At 31.6% G+C, this 23,953-nt stretch overlaps 1 protein-coding gene across 1 annotated transcript in view; it reads left to right on the forward strand.

Moving 5' to 3' along the window:
- The window catches only part of LOC108908356 (alpha-mannosidase 2), a 155,754-nt gene that overhangs the window by 73,812 nt on the left and 57,989 nt on the right, over positions 1-23,953 (forward strand). The window contains exon 3 of the mRNA XM_023454186.1: positions 3,053-3,494. Within this exon, the coding sequence (XP_023309954.1) occupies positions 3,183-3,494 (312 nt within the window). The 5' untranslated portion in view covers positions 3,053-3,182. The remainder of the gene's footprint in view (positions 1-3,052; positions 3,495-23,953) is intronic.

Genomic DNA, 23,953 nt, shown 5'->3' on the forward strand with positions numbered 1-23,953 from the left:
AATTTGAATATTAGTAGTAGTTCTCTACCTACTGATTCTGACAGTAAAATTTTTAGGTCTAAATTTGGACACAAACCTTAACTCGAAATGTAACTGTAAAAATATAATACCAAAATTGTCTTCAATAACTTATTTATTTCGAAATATTAGAACAGTACCGATCAACTCCTTTGTTTATACTATGCCCAAGTTGAATCCCGATTGAGATATGGTGTTTGTTTCTGGGGTAATTCAACTCTCTTGTCCCATGTTTTTATTACGCAAAAACGTGTTTTAAAATGTATGTTTGGTGTTTCAAGTACTCATTCTTGTAGAAATATATTTAAACATTATAGAATTTATATTTTTGAAATATGTGTATACATATTCAAACACAAAAACAAATTTGTGATAAATAACGAGTATCACAATGTCAATACCAGACAAAAACATAATTTTCATGTACCATTTGCACGATTAAATTTAACTACTCGTTCTCCAAACTTTGTAGGGCCTAAAATATTTAATTGTTTACCTGTGAAACTAAAAAATGTAAATAATGAGTTTTTATTCAAAACAAAATTGAAATAATATTGAATAGATAAGTGTTTGTATTCCGCATTAGAGTTCTGTCCTTCAATGTAATTTATGTTTGTGTTTGTGTGACTATTCCTATACATGTTGTTCATGTCTAAAAGGAAAATAAATTATTATTATTATTATTATTAAAATCCTTCTTCTATAATTGTAAATTTTCTTGAAATGCCCGTCTTGGTGTCATAGGTATTGAAACAAGTAGGTAATTGCCGACGTCCTGTACCTCACTAATTTTCAAATTTGTCAATTCGCAGNTATTATTATATCGAATTAAAGATACTCCAAATCAATTTATTCGCATTTTTAAATGATTTTCGATTATACAGGGTGTCTCATTTCTTCTGAACGTCAACTAAGTTCATTTTTTTAATCAGTCAATCAAAGTGACATCCATCTATTAACGCTAAAATAGTCATAAATAATATAAACAATATCCTACACTTGAATAAAGTCGAAAAAAAATGTTTACATCAGTATGTCAAATTTAACACAGGTTATATACCGTTAAAAAAATCAAGTTATCTATGATTTGAAATTAGGAACTGTTAACGTCCGTAATTAACACAGAGAATAAGTTGTTCACACTTGAATGAGAGGTGACAATCTTATCTTGTGATAGTGTTTAATTTCGGAAATATACAGGGCGTGTCAAATGTATCCATGAAAATTCAGAAACCCATAGAGGAAGTAGGAATAATGACACTTTGGTGTACAAACTTAATTTCGAAATTCCATAATTTTTAGAAGTACAGGCTATTAAAGTTTAAAAAAATGTTATATCTTTAAATATCTCGGAACAAATTCGTTCCAAAATGGTTTGGAACGATAGTGATCTCCTGACTTTTTTGCGTAGTTTTTACCGTTTTGGTACAATTGTAAGGAGGGTACATTTAGATAAATGCAGAATTTTTTATGTTAAAAAAACACACTTTCCGATACATCTTTTCACATGGCATTAAATATTTCTGATTTGGAATAAAAAATAATTAACGTCTTTTATCTCAAAAATAAACAGTGATTTTAAAATTAATAAATTGCAGTATACAAGTAGTATAGTAATATTCACCCTGTATAGGGTGTTTGTAAATAAGTGCGAAATATTGTAGGGGGTGGTTGCCTAAGTTATTTTGCGAAAAAAAGTTCATATAAACGTATATTGAAATATGCTTCGTTTCTGAGATACAGAATGTTTAAATTTTAATTTTAATTTATTTTTATTAATTATTTCAGAGTTTTAAAGATATTGACTCGAAATTTGTTGGTTGTTTTTTATTTAGAAATATTAACAGCAACCTACTATACTCCGCGGTCGAAATTATAGAGAGTGGTTCAGACATAATATAAAAACACTATTACCATAATGCGTATAAAATATAAAATGATTTTTATACGGTTCAATATTATTTATCTTTGTGCCGCTCGCTACGCACATCGACAGAATCTATAATCGTCTATAGACTGAGTTACACTGAACGTCGATCTATATTCTATCTCTGTCTTTTGCACTTGGTAAGGAATAGGGAAATTCTTTTTTAGTGAGTGTAACCGGACTTGATTTATCCGTCCTGAGAAACGTCATAGCATAAGCGTAGACGAGGGGTCTAATTCCATGGCTATAATAAACTTATAAATTAAAAAAACACAACTGGGTCGTTTTAAAATGCTGTAATAATTAAAATTGATCAAAGTGCCGGTTACAGCAAACCGTAGAAAAATATTAGATGTTATGTTTTATTATAATTTTTCAATATTTTCTATATCTTGTTGCCTTTTACGCAGACACGCCAATGGATTTTCGTTCCTGGCACGCTTCATCCCCCTTACTAGTCCAAAAGCTAGCGATGAGTCACTCTCTATAATTTCGACCGCGGAGTATAGATGATGTATCAATAGAAATTAAAAATACACAACTTGCAATAAAATATGTTTTATTTTTTCGCTTAAAAACGGTGCATCCTACGATATAAAATTGAAGAGACTAATTTCATTCAGAATTGATGACACATTTCTAAATAAATATCAAAACGGGAAAAGCCAGTGGCATACCATTTTTTTATTAAAAAATTGTGGCATTCTCGCACGAACGCCACTTGTGTAAAAAGAAATATCTTGATCACCCCAAAAAATGCCCATTTTTCCCTCCAAAGCGTTTTTCAAATATCTCAATATCTTTAAAACTTTGAAATAATTAATAAAAATAATGAATTTAAATTTAAAAACTCTGTATCTCGGAAACGAAGCATATTTCGACTTACGTTTATATGAACTTTTTTCACAAAATAACTCCCTAAAACCACTCCCTAAAATATTTCGCACTTATTTACAAACACCCTGTAGATGAAGAATTTGATTTGACGCTACTTTTATGTGCGACATTTTTTTGTATTATCCACATTACCAGAGCTGTGAAAAGTTGTCTCTACTTCGCTGTTACATCCTGTATGGAGCAATTCAAGTAACATTCCTTTTCTTTCAGGTGGTTGTCAATGTAAGTCGAGGAGTACTCTTGCCGTTCGATATCATCCACCATTTCTTCCACCACGCAGCGCTATCAGAAACAAGACTTTATAAAATATGACTACACCGGTGTGAAGAATCGCATAATCATGACGGTCGCCAGCAGAATATGCAGGAAACTGTCCCCAAAGGGCTTCGCCATTACAGCCATAGGACTGACTATACTCCTATGTGTCTACTACACCAGCTACACTTCCGACGTCAGCGACAGGGGCAGTCATTCACAGGAGACGAGGTCCATGGTGGAGAATGAAGTGGATGGGGCGAAATTTGGGCGTGCTTTTAAAGATCATACGGCGGACGCATCGGCTCTGAAGAAGGATTTGGAGATGTGTCCGAGACTTGGGGCGGCGGAAGCGGATATCAGTACTGCGGACGTGTTTAAGGACTTTGAGTTTCAGGTGAGTCGTTAGTCCTAAGTGTAGCGTGTGACATTCACATAATGTTCTACCCCCTTATATCTTTGATCTTTTTATCTAGGAAAAAATGGTAAGCACCAAAGACACAATTAACATGTCACATAATTTGCACAATAATAATTATTTTGATTAATTTTTTTCACTCTGTGTATTTTAAAATATTCGCGCTTCCTTAACATTACAGTCACATAAAGTTTGATAGGTTCAGAGAGGTATGACCAAAAGAGTCCTAATAAGAGTTTATTGTTAGCATAATCTTGTGGCCATGTCTTCCTTATTATTAGAAATAAATCTATGAAACATTATATTATTGTAATTTCGAAGAGGCAGTTTATGGAAATTTGAATAAATATACAGGGTGTTCTTTAAAAAAATGTACGTTTGGCTAGTATCTCCAAAATACAATATTCAATTGTTGTTGTAAGAACAGTTTTGAAATGATGCAATTGTTTTTCTGAGTAGTGTTTTGAAATGACAAGAAAACTTCGTACAACTTTGGCATATGCCATTTTTTCTAAATACGAAATCAACAAAGATGGGGCGAGGGAGTATAATGTTATGTGAATAAAACTGTATACCTATACATTACCGAGTAGATTTCCTATTACAAACAATAATAAACTAATTTCACAACAATCATAAACAATATACAGGGTGTTGAGATTTCATCCCGAACACCAAATTTTAGAATCAAAACAAGACAAGATTTTTGGTGGAATTATATTAGTGTCTTTTTTATAGAAAATCTGATAACGTAGCTTCACTCAGCATCTTTATAAACCCCATTTCACAAGTTTTATCAATAATTATTATCAGTTTTCTGAAATTTTTTTATGGAATTTGAAATTTCATTATAGGGTGGCTGTGGTGGTTTCCATTTTCCATAAAAAATCTTAATATGATTTTACAAAGCATAACCGCTTAAAGAAATCATAGCAGGCACTACATATAACTGTGACATTGTATAGAGACATCCATATAAAAAAAACATACCTACTAAAATTTGACAGGGATGCTTCTGATCCAATTTATATTTATTTCATTGCCATATTTAATATTTTTTAGTTGTCTTTACTTACCAGGTTTACCGTGTGAAAATACAAACATAATTTTAATATTTCTTATTTAAGGAGGTATATCGGGGTCCGAGGAAAGTAAGGAGCGCAGGGCGGTCCTATGCTTTTCTTATGGGGCTAAAGCACGCTGCTAATTTGAAAAAATTAAATTCTATTGAAATTATTTGCGATAAACATTATCTATATAGCAAAGAAATCTACTCATATGCACATAGCATACCATATTGACTAATTAACAACATAAAAATATCATATTTAAGTAGTTTTAAATTATATTTAATGAACGCATAAAGACTATGTAGATGTGGCAACAGCGCTAATAATTGACTAGCAGTTGTACACACTGCGAACCTACAGACCTCGGACATCGGAGATATTGCGCGTCAAATTCGGGTAAAGATGCGTACGCGTTCAAAAATGTATTGTGTGTAAACTATGTACAATATAATTATTATATATAGCAAATATATCGTATTATCCTCGCGAAGATTTGTATCCTTTATTTAAAATCCGTAAATCATGTGAACTGGTAAAACAACGAGAATTATGTTAATTTAGTTCTAAAGAAATGAAATGACACTCGCGCCCATCTCTCGTCCAAGTCAAAGAAAATGTTGGATGCAATTTTGAAGGTTCTGTGATAGAAATTACATTATTACTCACTGTTCGTGTTTTTAATCTCTATTTTAGTAATGTTACAAAAGTTTTGCAACTATAACAAATTTTTTAGATATAAAGATTGCTGATAAATATTTATGTTCTTTTGTTATTCTGTACAAATGCTTTTATCTCAAGTATTACTAATTATATTAATCAAGTAAAGAAAACTATATGTAACCCTAAATATTGCTGGGTATGGATTACGATGTTTTTATAAACCATTAAATGTATTAACAGGATTTATCAACTGTATTTTTTATTCCAATAAATATATCACAGCTTCCTAGCCTTTTTAAATTAATTTAGTTTTTTAAAAACATTACAAAAAATAATTTGTAGTGGATAATTAATAATCATATTTAGTATTATAGTCTATTTAGAAATGAAAGAGAATAATAAAAGCTTATTATGTATGCAAATCGTAAATAAATGTAGTACTGGTGCTTATATTCAATATTTTTATATTATATAGTTTCGGTATAGATGAGGTGTACTTTTAAAAAAACTGTGTGCGATCGGACTGTACTAAATTGTAGCAGGTAGCTAAAATTTAATCCCCGACAATCCGTCTTTGTCTATGCCGCTTCAATTTCTCGGTCCATTTCTCTTATAAGTAAACAATATAAAAACAGCATTTCAAAACATGAGGCTACTTTAAGCATCATAACCGGGTTAAGAGGGTTTTTAGTAATTCAAATAAAATTATTCAATATTATTATCAAAATATTTATTTAAATTTAATGAATAGACTTTTATTCCACACAAAAATATATGTATTTTGAAAATTCAAATTATGGTGAGTAAATGTAGTGTTGTATAAATGTACAATAAAGAAAATAAAAAAGTAGGTATATTAAAATTCATCCTCTGAATATTCTGATGAATTATCTTCGTCTCCTAGATTGATAACGATAGGTTCCACAGTAACGTCAATTAAATTATCGAGTTCCCACATTTTCTCCTCTTCTTTTTGTACATGATGTATACATCTTTGCCAGTTATCTGCAGTTACTCGTTCCAAGGAATTTTTTAACAAAATTTTCACGTCACTTAATTTAAACGTCGTATTATTTCGCGCTACATCTCCTTTTACCTGCGCCCAGACTAATTCGATTGGGTTAAGTTCACAGTGATAAGGTGGTAACCGTAGTACCGTTATTTGGCGATTTGTTGCCATTTCATCGATAACATATTTTTTCTGATCTTTATTAAGATTGACAAGTGTCAAAAGTTCCTTTTTCACCATATTTGTTTCAAAAGAAATGTTTTTTCCGGATAACCATTGAATTATATCGGCTTTCCTCCAAGCAGTCGTAGGCGTCCGCTCGGTCTGCCGTGAATGGTAACTGGCATTATCCATGACAATTACAGACCCCGGAGGAATAAGATCCAACATCTGTGTAAAATACTCTTCGAAAACATCTGCGTTCATGTCTTCGTGATAGTCACCTGTATTTTTAGATTCAAATAAAAGTAAACCGCCATCTACAAAACCACTGGCACTACCTATATGTGTCACTATTAATCTTCGCCCTTTACCTGAAGGTGCCTTGAACCCTGTTGAAAGTCCATCCAAAAATGCTTGTCGAAAACTTTTTACATTTTTATCTTGCCATACTTTTGTTACAGTATATCCCTCGTTGACCCAAGTTTCGTCTAGATAATAAATATTCCTCCCTTCGTCACGGAATTTTCTAATTGATCTTAAGTAGGATCTTCGCCAACAAATAATTTCATCTTTATCGATAAGAACTGACTTCCTGTTCTGCTTTTCCCAGCAAAAATTCAACTCTCGTAAGACGGCCCATAATTTGCTTCTACTGATTTTTGGCAAATCGTTGTCCTCTGAAAGTTCACTTAAAATTTTGTTTAGCGTTGGTATTTCTTTTTTAAAATAAAATGAGTGTACTTTTCTGCGAATGACATTTTTGAAGAAATCATCTATAACGACTTTTGACCTCCCTGTAGATGATTTTGGGGGATTTACAGTATCTTGTTCATTTTTTGTTTCCTTTAAAAGTCTGTAGATAGTCGATTTTCCAATCCCTGTCATTTTTGTTAGTATTAGTGTTACCCGATAATTACCTGAAACGAAATATTACGACGCCCATGGCCGGTTCTTATCTCGGGGTTTTATTACTCTCTTTCATTTCAAGAGTATAGTATATTACTTACCTTTTGATAATACCGTCACAACACATTTTCTTGTAAATCTTAACACTTTATATTATTAATCCATAAACAACAAATGTGTCATATAAATAAATAGTACATTAGTTATCTTTTGAAAATATGTACTATCAAAAGCTATTTATGTGTTTATTACTACATTTACTAGTGTGAACTACTCCTTTTGAAAATGCAGAAGATAGTTTCGGCTTAACTCTTAGCATTTATCAGTACTACGTAATCTAAATCTTTTAATTATCATATTGTTTTCATTTAACTTTTGAAAATTTCAATACAATCATATCACTCCTTATTGGATAGTAATCTTTTTATTGTGTATATTTTTGGTAAATCTTATCACTTATACTTATCATTACTTATAATTTTTTATAAATGTCAACACTTATTACTACTAATCCTTCAAATTAGTCATATTTTGTACTTTATTTACCTTTTGAGATTGATAGCAGTTCTTATCATTAATTACATGTATTTGATACTTTACTTATCTTCCGAAAATACAATTTTCTTTTACTCGTAATCTTAGTTGTATACTCCGTAACAAAAGCAAACGATGAGTTAATTACAGCAAGAGGGTATTATGCTAAAAAGCGAACCCTCCAATCCTTTCCGCTTCGGCTTTTAATCGCTTTTAAAAGTTGACGTATCGTCCGTGTAATCAGGGAGTCCGCCTGCGAAAAACTCATCAAACTTGCTCCCCCGTAAGAAATTAAAAAAAGTCCGCTGACCGTGCCCTATCTGCTTCGACGCTGGCGCGGTTGGGGGGGAGAAGGAGACGGTTGTCTCTTCCCACCCCCGTCGGGCCTCCATAAACCCAGCGACGAACTTAATAAAACTAAAACGACGCCACTTTCCCTTCTTCGGTCTCATTTAATTTGTTCTAAAAGCACTTACTGCGAGCGATGATTAGATCCAGGCTGCAAATGAATTTCACTCCATCGATTCATCGGTTCGAATGCAGGGTTGCCAAAGGGCATGGCCGGCAAGTACTGACAGACGAGAATTAAGGTAATTTTTTTATAACTTTCATAAGATTGTAAGTTATTTCTAATATAGCAGCGTTCAAAATAAATTGGGAATATATATTTATTTATCTTAAGGGTGACTACAATGCTTTTACAATAATTTCAAGCTTTTAATAAAACGTAAGTATTATGTAAATTTCTGTATCAATGACGTCTGACATTAATCTATATGTCACTTTACATATTCCAACGAAATAAACAATTGTACGCACCCACCACGTAAACATAAAGTAGGCAGGAACGTATTTAAGAAAGTTGAAACAAGTACTATTGAAAAGATATGAAGCAAAGTACAGTATGTTTTATTTTATCAAACTGCAAATGAAGTACGATTCTGAAAGCTTGTCTGTTCGAGATTGTTATTCAGCTTGTTTCGACCAATAACTTCGCAGAAGCACGTGCTTGATCATTGTTTATACAATTGGAATATGAAAGGTGACTTTACACCTGGCGGTAAACGGACAAATGACAAACGACCAACGTTTATTCGGCGAAACAAGAATGGCCGAAGACGTCGCTTCATTTCATTACATTTATTTTATACAGGGTGAGTAATTAATAATGGTACACAGCTTAATGGCAGATTGTTAACGTCAAATCGCTATATAGCGATTGAGCTAAATATGCCTTAATCAATTGTTGCTCATTTTTGTTCTACAGGGTGTTAAAGCTGAAAAAAATATTTTCTTTTTTTATCTATATTTTAAGTATTTATGGACCGATCGTTTTGAAAATTTGTAGTTTTACGTTTTTTGAGGTGCCAAATACGAATATGCAAATAGTGTTGGGGTCACGTCTAGGGGGCGCTAGTTGTACTGTCCTGTCAATGCAAAAATATGTCTATATTTTTATATTTTACAACTTTGAATTTTTAACTAGAAATTGTTGAACTACGTTCAATTCTAAATAAAAAAGGTATACTTGTTACAAATCGATAAACTCAACTGTTTTCGAGATACAGACATTTTATTTTGATTAAGAAGTAGTTTTTTCCTTGTCGTTATTTTTTAGAGAAGAGAATATCTTAATAAAAGGCTAAGAAAGTGCATTGAAATTACTGGTAGTTAACAATTTGTCAAGATATGCATAATAAAATCTTTAATTGCTGTAATGTTTGTCTTAATTCTTAATTCAGGCTCGGTATCTTAAGACCTGTTTTTTTCTAATTTACTTCCCGCCGAATCTCAAAAACTTAAAACGTCTGTATCTCGAAAACGGTTTAGTTTATCGATTTGTAACTAGTACACTTTTTTTATTTAGAATTGAACGTAGTTCAATAATTTGTAGTTAAAAAATTCAAAACTGTAAAATACAAAAAGTTAGACAGATTTTTACATTGATAGGACAGTATAACTAGCGCCCTCTGGACGTGAGCTCAACACTGTTTGCATATTCGTATTTGCGTCCTCAAAAAACGTAAAACTACAAATTTTCAAAACAATCGGTTCATACATAATTAAAATATAGATAAAAATGGAAAATATTTTTTCAACTTTAACACCCTGTAGAACGAAAAGGAGCAATAATTGATTAAGGCATGTTTGGCTCAATCACTATATTTTGACGTTAACAATATGCCATTAAGCTGTGTACCATTATTAATGACACCCTGTATATCTCATCCTTACTTGCTCAACTGTGTTAGTTATAGTATAATTGTTTACATGATTTTATATGCAAAGTATAGTCGTTTCTTATTTCATTTTATACTTTAACAAACTTAACTCGAAAATTACCCGTCTTTAAATAAAATGTGGAAATTTCTTTCTAGGAATCAAATGGACTTTTCTCTACTTAATAAAATTTAGTTAATTTACATTTAAACAACGAACGATGTGAAAAAAATATTTTAACCTCAACCCTCAAAAGAAATCTAGCGAATATTTAGACAAATTTCGTCTGTTCTCGTGCTTTATCCTGGCAAACCGGCAACGCTGCCGTACCGACGTCCTGTTTCTGATGCAATTTCGGACTTCTTCCTTTCCGTGTCTCTAATTACGGCTGAACTCAAGGGCGATTGCCACACTTCCGATAGGCCATTACTTCGGTTCTACCAGTAACAGGATATTGGCTAGCTTTTTAGCGTAAAATAATGTTTGCTTAGACGTAAATTACACCTTCCCCTGAAAGTATTATCAAGCAAAGTGCAGACAAAATGCGAAAGAATGAATCGCAAAAGAATATTTACTTCTATTTGTTAAGTAAACAAAAAAATACTTGTCAAAAAATGCAACATATTGAGAACTGCTTGAGCTAAGGTTGTAACTGGTTGTTCGGTAGTCTTTGAACGAGCATCATATATGAATTTTACAACATATGGTACAAAGCAAAGTAGAAAACGTCTTTTATTTTTTCTGCGGCCCCAGCATTTTGTCTACGTTCACCGTATACCAATATCCACTAATTCTTGATTATTGTAATTATGAGTGGATGAGATTAAAACACTAACAATTAGTAAAAGTAACACTTTATTACTAAAGCTTTAGTCACATTAGACTAATACCGAAACACAGAAGACTTAGATAGTAAAAAATTATTAATTTCAATGAGAGCAATATATCTACAGCTGAAAGAAAAAACAGTAATTAAAACATTTAAACTGTTAATATTGGGTGGAAGTATTGGGTAGGTAATAACCCAAACCCAGTGTTGTCAATATTGTATAATGTACCTACTAGAAAGCGGAATAGAAAACCGATTTCGGGATTTAAGAAAAATCATATGATTTAATTGCTCTTCTTCAGGTGCTTACTATAAGACAAGTTAAGAAAAGAAAAGTAACGACAACAGTGTCACTTTTAGATGTTAGTAAAGCATTTGACAAACTTCTATTTTAGGTTTTGTTGGACTTAGCCAAAATGCGATTTCACTAGTACAATGTAATTTAATTACTCTAATTACCGTAGCCTTTAATCAAACCAAATAGTGATGTCAGAAGTCCGTCAAGGATCTATATTAAGGCCACTACCTTATATTATTTATGCACTTAATTTTGAAATATTTATTACTCACTGTAACTTAAAATTGAATTGAAATTTAATTACTGCGATATTTTATACAACCATTGCATAGATTCATAGATAGTTTTGATTGTAACAAAATACAAAAAAAACTACCTGTGTTCCTTTCGTGTGTGGTATAAGCAGTCACATATCTAATTTCAAAAATTTTAAATGAACATAAGGAGAAATTATCATGCTCTGTGCTTTTATCATAAATTAATGCAATAATTATCATTCCATAATTAATACTAAGAACCCCCATAACTTTATAATAAATTAACATTTAGAACGGATGTACACAACATCAAGATACGTAACAAAGGGTTGTTAACCATGCCTCACTACAAATATGTGCATTCTTTGAACGGTCATTTTCTTTTCACATTGTAAAATTATACAATAGGTTAAGCCAATGTCGCTACATGTTTGGAACGTTTTTAAGGCAGACGGTTTACAGACTACTCAGACTAGCAATCGCACTGTTAGTAAGACAATGACAGAACAAGAAAATCCAATTAAACTATAAAAATTATGAAATACAAGAATTCCTTTAATTTGTCGCATTCAAAGATCACGGAATACCACCCATGTAAATATCGGAATGATCCATTCCTGTTTTGTCGAGGATTTTGTAAAAATACTCAATACTCAATAATTATTATAATTAATTCATGTGTTAATAGTTTCATAATACTCCAATTGAATTAGAGTTTGAACGTGAAAAAATTATTAGAGATTTTATTGCACTTTATGACGGGGAAAGGTATGTAGAATGATAATATCAAAAAAGTAACTCGAAAAAAGTGACGCTAAGTTGGCAAATTACAAATAAGAGGCAAATTAAGGTATTTTTTTTACTTGTTTTTTGATGCCCACGAAAAAGTAGGTCGTACAAAACAGCGTTATAAACTAATTGTCCCAGGGTCAGGCAAAAGCCGCTCGGGAATTCACTCTTTTTGCATTAAATACTGTTTATTTTTACGGCAATTAAAAAAAAGAGAATTCACCTACGTCTCTTTGTTCCTAAAATAGATTTCTTTACAAGTTACAAGTTTTTATTTAACTTGCCTCGTTATTATGGGTCAAATTTTAATAGTCATCCCCAACCGATTGAGCTGAAATTTTGCAAACACGTTTAGTTTGGATGACAATGCATGGTGGCACTAAAAGCTTGTTTGTTTTTTAAACTTTTATACATAAACTTATTTTAATAACGTGATTGTTAATAACTATTGGACGTATCAGACCGAGATTTCAGAGACAATTAAAAAAAGGGTTAAACTTTTATTTTCAGAAAGTTTTACATTTAAGACAGTATACATGTATAGTATTCGTCATACGCTTAATCTAACGAAAAAAAAAAATAATAATTTAGAAATCTAAAAACTCTGACACACTGTAAATACATTTATCGCGCAAATATAGCTTTACGTTTCGTTTAAAAATATTTACACATCGTTTGGTAAACGGCATATCTGTGTACATCAAGGAAGCACGGAAAGTCAGGAAGCCGCTTCTGTGGCGTCTAATTTGTGTATTTTTTCGGTCCACATCTACCGCATATTTCAGATGTACAGACAAATCAAATAAAACTTTATTATTCTCATTAAAAGAACGTCAGATCGAATGCATTGAAACACAGGGGCGTCGACAATTTTAATAAATTAGTATAAATATTTCTTGACAAAAAAATTTATAAATTTATACTCTGGAAATGAAAGAGAGTAATAAAACCCCGAGATAAGAACCGGTCATGGGCGTGCTAATATTTCGTTTCAGGTAATTATCGGGTAACACTAATGCTAACAGGTAATGGGGGTACATTAGTATATTTTACTGGATACATCATAGGGCAGGAGCCAATGTATTGTAACAGATCAATCCAGTCTTAGAGCTGAATATACGAAGACGTGCTAGTGCAGTAGAGTAAAATTCGACTTGTGTTTAGTGACTAAAGTACACTCATTTTATTTTAAAAAAGAAATACCAACTCTAAACAAAATTTTAAGTGAACTTTCAGAGGACAACGATTTGCCAAAAATCAGTAGAAGCAAATTATGGGCCGTCTTACGAGAGTTGAATTTTTGCTGGGAAAAGCAGAACAGGAAGTCAGTTCTTATCGATAAAGATGAAATTATTTGTTGGCGAAGATCCTACTTAAGATCAATTAGAAAATTCCGTGACGAAGGGAGGAATATTTATTATCTAGACGAAACTTGGGTCAACGAGGGATATACTGTAACAAAAGTATGGCAAGATAAAAATGTAAAAAGTTTTCGACAAGCATTTTTGGATGGACTTTCAACAGGGTTCAAGGCACCTTCAGGTAAAGGGCGAAGATTAATAGTGACACATATAGGTAGTGCCAGTGGTTTTGTAGATGGCGGTTTACTTTTATTTGAATCTAAAAATACAGGTGACTATCACGAAGACATGAACGCAGATGTTTTCGAAGAGTATTTTACACAGATGTTGGATCTTATTCCTCCGGGGTCTGTAATTGTCATGGATAATGCCAGTTACCATTCACGGCAGACCGAGCGGACGCCTACGACTGCTTGGAGGAAAGCCGATATAATTCAATGGTTATCCGGAAAAAACATTTCTTTTGAAACAAATATGGTGAAAAAGGAACTTTTGACACTTGTCAATCTTAATAAAGATCAGAAAAAATATGTTATCGATGAAATGGCAACAAATCGCCAAATAACGGTACTACGGTTACCACCTTATCACTGTGAACTTAACCCAATCGAATTAGTCTGGGCGCAGGTAAAAGGAGATGTAGCGCGAAATAATACGACGTTTAAATTAAGTGACGTGAAAATTTTGTTAAAAAATTCCTTGGAACGAGTAACTGCAGATAACTGGCAAAGATGTATACATCATGTACAAAAAGAAGAGGAGAAAATGTGGGAACTCGATAATTTAATTGACGTTACTGTGGAACCTATCGTTATCAATCAAGGAGACGAAGATAATTCATCAGAATATTCAGAGGATGAATTTTAATATACCTACTTTTTTATTTTCTTTATTGTACATTTATACAATACTACATTTACTCACCATAATTTGAATTTTCAAAATACATATATTTTTGTGTGGAATAAAAGTCTATTCATTAAATTTAAATAAATATTTTGATAATAATATTGAATAATTTTATTTGAATTACTAAAAACCCTCTTAACCCGGTTATGATGCTTAAAGTAGCCTCATGTTTTGAAATGCTGTTTTTATATTGTTTACTTATAAGAGAAATGGACCGAAAAACTGAAGCGGCATAGACAAAGACGGATTGTCGGGGATTAAATTTTAGCTACCTACTACAATTTAGTACAACCCAATCACACAAAATTTTGTTAAAAGTAGACCTCATCTATACGGACAATACATAATATAAAAATATTGAATATAAGCACCAATACTACATTTATTTACGATTTGCGTACATAATGAGCTTTTATTACTCTCTTGCATTTCTAAACAGACTACAGCTCTGGAATTTTAAATTAAAAAAAGAAGAATAAAAACCTGGCTGAGAAATACTATGGTACAAAATCATCTCAATGGCTTAGCAATGGTGAGTATACACAGGAAGTTTATTTTTGACAACCATGAGAATTTTATTAATAATGGGAGTCAAATTTTCAAAAAATTCGAGAAGATTATGTTTTACCTAATTTTCGTTGAATTTCTTTATTTTTTTAGTTATTTATATTTTTTTATTTTTTTTGTATTAAAAATATTTTAAATCAAAATATTTCTAAAACAATTAATTCACTGTACCCATTTCTACCTACAATTTATATTTCCCCCATCCTCTCTCTTATCTTGCCCCCCTCCCCCAGGCCAATTAACTGGCGACGCCTTTGTTCAACAACTGTGTCACCCGTATAAATTGATATGAAATTTTCTTCTGCCGTTTCTAGTAAATTTTTACAAACGCATTTTTTTTGCAATCATTATTTTATTAAGCACTATCTACCAATTAAAAATTAATCTAAATTCATAAGCATCGTTTCCTTACAAAAGGAATTTCGATTGCAATATGTTTATGCATATTCAATCGCACGCCTTGTTTACATGAGATTAGCTGCAGGGTATTTTCTGGGTACGACATTGTCAGGTGAAACATGAAAATACTGTTGTCTTGTCACATTTACGCTTTAGGAAAGCTTTCGATAAAATCAATACCAGGTTTTACATAGCGGTATGTCCTAGTTGAGCAGTTTGTTTTTCACATTTTCTCGACGTTTGCCAAATGATCCGCGGATCGTGGAAATTTCTTGTTCTCCCCCGTGTTTATCTTCACTTGATAACAATATTTTATATGCTTAGAGAAAAACATGGAAATAAAGGACCATTGTTAGCTGGGGCACAATTCCTATACAATACCAAAAGGCGATGACGTTTGTACGTGTGTTTCTCAAAGGATGTACCTGCCATAAAAAAGCACCGCTTTTCAAGTTTTCAGCCGTATCTAATGTACTTTCTTGGTTGCGGTGTTTCACGGGCTGCTAAGTTTCCATTTGGCGCGGCATATTGCATTTTTATGAGACATGTCGACCTACAATTACAGTTGTTAAGTCAACCATTAAAATAAACTGAATAATATACCGACGTTGTTCGAGAATTTTTACGTACTTTTTCAGGGTTTACTTTCTGTAGTTTCAAATATTTACAGTTATTAAGAAATTAATGAAAAAGTATCCCGGGCAACATTGTTTAGAATTATTTATACCCAATGAAACAATAAAATTCCGTGTGATGTATATTTGGGTTATTACGGCATTTTGTTTTTATATCTCCATTTAAGTAAGCCAGGACGAAATCAGAGGGAAAATGAGCTTTTTTAGAGCTTTCTTTCCCAAATTGTTTTCGAGTCGCTTCGCAATAATTGAGACATGCTGAGAGGTAAACCGGGTAGTATCGATTTTATTGAAATTGAAACCTTCACGGTTCCTTTAGCTGGAATTTAATAATAAATTACCGTGGCCTGCATATTTTATCTGGTAATGATTTTTCACTGTAATCCTGAAGGCAAGAATATTGATGGCTAATTTGTACAGAGATCAATCACTGAAATAATATTGGGTTGGCGTTTTTTTAGGTAACAATCTTGATTGTCATGCAACTAAAATATCGGGAACAAATTTTTTTATAAGAAATATGAAAATTAAAATAAGAAAACGCGCGGTTTTGTGTAAGAAATGTGTAGATATTCTGAAAATCAGATATAAACTCTAGCAAATAAAATATTAGCAGTTTATTGAATTTTTATTAATTTATCCCCATGGAAAAAAACTAGTATTCTGGTATTTATTTCACATATCCGTATTAGAATTTGATAAAGATCTGGTGCTAGCAAATCGCATCTCAATTGGATCAGGCCATGAAATTTTGACTGACAAATTGAACATGCATCGAGTTACAGCAAAATTTGTTCCTCGTTTGATGCCCAACGATAGAAAAAAAATTGTGAGGGCCAAAAATCATATTACTGTCCCTCCTCGCCCTTTTACTCTCCAGACCTGGCTCCTTGCGATATTTTCTTATTTCCGAAATTACAATCAGTGGTAAAAGGACGCCGTTTTCAGACTATTGATGACATCAAAGCAAATTCACAGAGGGACTAATAATGTATAAAATAACAATAAAATTTAAGAAATTAAAGGTTGGTTATTTTCTGAACAGACAGTAAATGATTTAATCGCATACAATCCAAGAATGTTAGAACCCTGCACTTAAATAAATTATTTATGATGGGAGATACATTTACTTACTTAACATTATATGATTGATATAGATCAGGGCGGATCTGTTTTGAGGTGGATGTGAGAGGGGACAAGCAATTTTTTTCTGGATTACCTTCAGTACAACTCACATATAGTGAGGTAAGTGTAGGTCCCTAGATCTGGGCGAGGTCCGGAGCATTTTCAAAATTGCAAAAATGTTTAAAAAAAATACCTATTGTATCTGAATTTTTTACTTACCAGATGCATTTTAGAAGAATATGGAAGAGGAAAAAAAGTTTTAGAATTGAATTTCGCACAATATACTGCGAGTTAAAAATGTTTAAATTTATTACCGATGTTGTAAAATAGCAATAATTGATGAAAAAAAGGCAAAAAAATCAAGTTTTTTGGATAATTTTTTTTTAAATGTTTTAATTGCTCCGAGGGCATTCTAATTTTGGTAAAAAAACATTAATAGTATAATAAAACAACATACCAGATTTCATTAAAATTGGTTGGATAGTTTTCGCAAAATAATTTTTTGAAAAAAATTTTGAAAAAATAAAGCATCTAGATACTTGAAACTTTTTCACATAGCAAAGACCGTTCAACGTTTCAAATGGTTTTTGAAAAATTGAAATCGGTTGATTAGGACGGCCACAGTAAATTTTTAAAGTTAACACTCTTTTTTTTATTTTTAAACAATTAGATTAGATTTATCAATTTGCAATTTAGTTTTTCTCAAAAATTATAATTTTAAAGTACCCGGAAAGGCGCTTCTTAAAAAAAAGTTAAATTCCGTTTATTGGTTCTCGAGATATACCTAAGTGGTCAAATATTATAACCATTTACCGTTAATTTATAAACAACTTAACAATAATTTTTGATCCAGTGGCTTTGTTTTTCTGAGTTCTAAGTTGGAAAAAATTTTCATATCCATAAAGTATCGGCAACATAGATAAATCAGCGGAAAAGCTGTCGCTCACACGCGCGAAAAGTGACTCCAAACACGTGCAAAATTCAATTCTAAAACTTTTTTCCTCTTCAATATTCTTCCAAAATGCATAGGTTCCAGATATATACTTTTGCAAAAAATTAAGGGAGCAAAAAAATTTTTCGAATTTTTAGTGATTTTTCAGAATGCTGTATCTCAGTTAAAAATGATCGTATCAAGGTTTTAAAAAAAGCATTTTAAAGCGCCGAATGTCTAGTTTCCAGATTTCTTAATTCAAAATTTTTAGGAGCGACAATCATCGCGAAATTCTAAGAAATAAGACTAAAAATTTTTTTTCAATTTTTTGCGTTTTTTTTCTCGGTCCACGGGCTTGGAAAAATTTTTTACACAAAAATCATGATATGGACTTGATAGCCTGTTCATTCAGCTTTAATTTCTTTTTTTAAATTTTTCTCTACGTTAATTTGACCCGGAGATATTCGACTACGAATACAAAAGCATCCTTTTGGCTTTAACCATCGATATCTCAGCAACTAATGATCAGACAGAAAATTGACGGGCAGTTTCGAAATCTCGAATAAATTTCCTACAAGGCTATGTAGCGTTCTTGGAAGAAAAAAAATTTCTTTCATCCTCGACATTAACTTGAAAAAAGTGAAAAAAGTGACTTTTTGACTTGTTTTGCTAAGTCGACCGCATCTTTGCTAATATCGATGGAGAGTCTAATGCTTGTACGAATTTTTACACCTCGATGTACCCCCAAAAGCTCCGTAAATGGGCAGATCGATCTATCGAACGGTTTTTCCGGACCGCTTAATCAAAATTTCAGAAAAATTTAAAGGAGCAAAATTTACATTTCTGAGCACCCTGTAACGTTCGTAAAAATGAAAAATTTGATTTTTTTTCAATTCTTTCACAATTGGGCATTTTTTGCTCATTGAATTTGAAAAAAAAAATAATTTTTGAAAAAAAAATTTTTTTTTTAATTTTTGAAAATTTTTTGAAAATTTACTCTTCTTTATTTTTTAACAACTCAAGATAAAAATATTGAGTCATTTTTGAAGCGATGTACTCTTTCCGTACCGTAATTTCCTTTATTTTGAATTAACGAAATTGATTAAAAGTTGATACCCCCAAGATTGGTGTAGTCCTCGATCTGCGAAAAAATAGTGCGTATTATCCTAAACTTTCTTACGAAGCTGAGCGACTTCTGGTGCGGATAAATGCCGTCTAGGCATGACAAAAATTAAAAAAATTGAAGTCTACAAAAACTTTTGATTAATTTTTTTCACTAGAATTACAAAAAATATTGTTAGTTTTGAGAAAAACTGTTGGTTGGTTCCTTTGAATCAAAGATAGAGTTTAAAAAAAAACTGTTTTTTTCACACTTGTTAGCTTCGTAAGAAAGTTTAGGATAATACGCACTATTTTTTCGCAGATCGAGGACTACACCAATCTTGGGGGTATCAACTTTTAATCAATTTCGTTAATTCAAAATAAAGGAAATTACGGTACGGAAAGAGTACATCGCTTCAAAAATGACTCAATATTTTTATCTTGAGTTGTTAAAAAATAAAAAAGAGTAAATTTTCAAAAAATTTTCAAAAATTAAAAAAAAAGATTTTTTTTCAAAAATAATTTTTTTTTTCAAATTCAATGAGCAAAAAATGCCCAATTGTGAAAGAATTGAAAAAAAATCAAATTTTTCATTTTTACGAACGTTACAGGGTGCTCAGAAATGTAAATTTTGCTCCTTTAAATTTTTCTGAAATTTTGATTAAGCGGTCCGGAAAAACCGTTCGATAGATCGATCTGCCCATTTACGGAGCTTTTGGGGGTACATCGAGGTGTAAAAATTCGTACAAGCATTAGACTCTCCATCGATATTAGCAAAGATGCGGTCGACTTAGCAAAACAAGTCAAAAAATCACTTTTTTTCACTTTTTTCAAGTTAATGTCCAGGATGAAAGAAATTTTTTTCTTCCAAGAACACTACATAGCCTTGTAGGAAATTTATTCGAGATTTCGAAACTGCCCGTCAATTTTCTGTCTGATCATTAGTTGCTGAGATATCGATGGTTAAAGCCAAAAGGATGCTTTTGTATTCGTAGTCGAATATCTCCGGGTCTAATTAACGTAGAGAAAAATTTAAAAAAAGAAATTAAAGCTGAATGAACAGGCTATCAAGTCCATATCATGATTTTTGTGTAAAAAATTTTTCCAAGCCCGTGGACCGAGAAAAAGAACGCAAAAAATTGAAAAAAAAATTTTTTAGTCTTATTTCTTAGAATTTCGCGATGACTGTCCCTTCTAAAAATTTTGAGCTAAGAAATCTGGAAACTAGACATTCGGCGCTTTAAAATGCTTTTTTAAAACCTTGATACGATCATTTTTAACTGAGATACAGCATTCTGAAAAATCACTAAAAATCCGAAAAATTTTTTTGCTCCCTTAATTTTTTGCAGAAGTGTAAGTAAAAAAACTTGAAAATGTTCCGGGCCTCGCCCAGATCTAACGATCTGCACTTTTATTATGTGAGTTGTACTGAAGGTATTCCAGCAAAAATTAGCATACCTCCTCTTACATAAAAGAAGTGGGATATTTCGACAGATCTGCCCTGGTCTAATATGTTAATAGAAATATTCAGAAATTTTATTCACTGTTTCACTGTTTAGAATGAGGCTAAACTGTAAAATGTCTTAAAATCCATAGAAGCTATCGAATTTTGTATTACCTAATACGTTGACTAGCGAGTCATCACATAAATTTTTATAATAAACGGAACAAAATCCATTGTATTAAAAGAAATTTTGCCGTTATTACCGAGTCAAACACTCGTCAACCATATTACGATGAAGATGATTACAAGTACCTACCTATAAAATCTAATTATTCCGATCTTATTTCATTCTAATATTTTCCTTACTTAGTTTAAATTTGAAAGTTTGAACTGCTGATGTTAATTATATTACTATTATGCAGTTGTAAGAGAGATTTTATTTTAGAGTATTCCCAATATTTATAATACTTTCATAATGAAAGTTTCATTTTTGACGCTGCTGTTATACGAAAGTAAATTTATACGAAGGTAAATCAGGTACTCGTATAAATAAACATTGGATCTTTATAATTGATAAATTAAATTCGCTTTAGAAGTAGAAAAGAATCCCTTTTACCGTTTCTAGATATTTTAATAAAAAAAAATATTTAAAAACGTGTGTTTATAAGAAACAACTGACACTAACTAGTATCTAAATTTTAATTCTAATTATCATTACTGATATTGTTTGTATGATAGGAGTCCAATTAATTTCTTCAAAATATGAGTGTTTTAAGTCAATTGAAATTAAAAAAATGTACGAATCAGCAATCAATACCCTGGGATTCCTGGGAACATTAGAACAATTTTTCAAACAACTAACACTCTCCGAGCGAACTTTTTTCTGTTAAAAACACGCCAAAATAATGACTTTCAAAGTATAATATTTTTGCAATAAACATTATATTGGACAGACCTCACGACCTGTAGCTCCAGCAAGAACTGGTAAGGAAAGTAAAAGTAAAATAGCAGTAATTTTAACTGCTCATACAAATAATGGTAATTGATCTATATTTATTCCTCTAGGTGTCTAGGCGTAATATTAGAATAGATGAACACAGAGATTACATAAAAGGCGTAGTGTTCAAAAATAAAAAATTATATACAGGGTGTTTCACAAACAGTGACCAAAAATGAAACCTGTATCCTTTGGTGAATTTTAAATAGAGTCTTTCCTATAAAGTCTTTGTCTGCGACGGTTCGTTAAGAAGATACAGGGTGTTAAACTTAAAAAAATATTTTTAATTTTTTTTAATTTAAAATCTAGTAAGTGAAATAATTTGAAATTAGGTACATGTATTTATGTAAAGGATGCTTCGTTGTTCCACTTTGTTATTTATTTAATTTATTAAAAACAAATATGTTTCCAGAAATCTGGAAAGAAGTTTGTATTTGTCCTGTGTTTCAAAATGGGGACAAAATAATATAAAAAAATTATAGACCAATAGCAATTCTTTCAGTACCAGCAAAGATTTATGATTATATAATTTTCAAAACTACATATTTGTAGTTCAATACATAATATAATTTTTGTACATCAGCATGGCTTTATGAAACATAGATCAACTGCTAGTAATTTAATTAATATCACTCAGTACCTATCACTAACCTTACATGATGGAGGTTAAGTGGACGTTGTATATAGTGGCTGTCATAAAGCATTTGATTCTGTACCGCATGATCTCGTTTTATATAAACTTAAAAATGAATTTGGATTTCATGACAATCTTATTAAATTAACTACGACTTATTTACAAAACAGAAAACAATATGTCTCCAAATGCGGTTATAGGTACATCCAACCACTTCATTGTTTTATCCGGTGTCCCTCAGGGTTCTAATCTTGGGTCTCTACTATTTCTAATTTATATAACAGTCTAACAGAAATTATTACTTCATCACAATATTTATTTTTTTTGCAGATGATTTAAAAATATATATTATAGTCGATAACGAGTGAAATACAATATCACTACAAAATGATTTAGAAAAATATATCAATGGACATGTGACAATTTGTTACATTTTAATATAAAAAAATGTGTTATGACGTATGCTAAGAAAAAGAGCCCTATATTATACGAATATAAAATAAATGATATACCGTTATCTAGGGTTGAAGTAGTGAAGGCATTACTTTCGACACAAAGCTTAATTTTAATTGTCATAAATATTCCATGGTAAACAAGGCTATGAAACTGCATGGATTTATAATATGTAATACTAAAATGTTTACGAATTTACATGCTATTTGACAGTTGTATATATCTTACGTTGGATCACAACTTGAATACTGTTCAATCATTTGGAGTCCATTTTATACTAGTTATAGAGAGGATACAAAATAAATTATTAATTTTTCTATACTACAAGGAATTTGCTATATTATATATGTCGGCTTCACCCTTGTAACCGCTTATGAATTCGTAGCCACTCGAAGAACTGTCGCCGTCGATGGAATGTTAAGGGCTTATTTTTGTTTATGTTACAGAAATATTAGAGTACCAAATTGTTATCTCTTCAGGGTTAAGTTTTAGCCTGTGTGTGAAAGACCATCATTATCTAACTTTTGTAAACACTTCCTGATATGGTCATTTTTGGTAAAAAGTAAACTGATAGGGTAAAGGAATGCACTGGGTACCGCCCCTGTGAATGGAACAAAACTGAAAGCCCGGGAAGCAACTGGACCATTCAATTGATGAAACAACCATAGCCGTGTAGCTTTTACTATTATTATTGTTATTATTGTTTTGATAGAAAAGTAGTGAACAGGTTGCTAGGGCTGACAGTGGCGGACTGTTAGTTCCTATTTTATAACTTGTATAACAGCTCCCGTATTTTAGTGTTCGAACTTGTAATAAATAATGTCACGTCACCCGTGTATTACTTCGATGGAGACAACTGAGTAAACTAATTCCCATGTCCACCAAGCGTCTCCGACGTATATTACTCTTGATAAGAACTTATTAAGAGAAAGATAATATAATCTTAAGTCCCTCGAGAGTAGAAGGAAAATATTGAATGGTACGTTGATAATCCCTCTTTTCTCTCATTAATATGTTCAAATGTAGCAGCATATTCTACTAGAATTTCTAAAACTTTTTATCTTGAACTTGCTTCAACGAACTATCAAATGAACTCTCCACTCTATAGAATTTGTTCTAATTACAATAACATTCAGCAAAATTGTGAT

The sequence above is a fragment of the Anoplophora glabripennis genome, unplaced genomic scaffold, assembly GCF_000390285.2.
Source record: "Anoplophora glabripennis isolate ALB-LARVAE unplaced genomic scaffold, Agla_2.0 scaffold238, whole genome shotgun sequence".
Classification (NCBI taxonomy): domain Eukaryota; kingdom Metazoa; phylum Arthropoda; class Insecta; order Coleoptera; family Cerambycidae; genus Anoplophora; species Anoplophora glabripennis.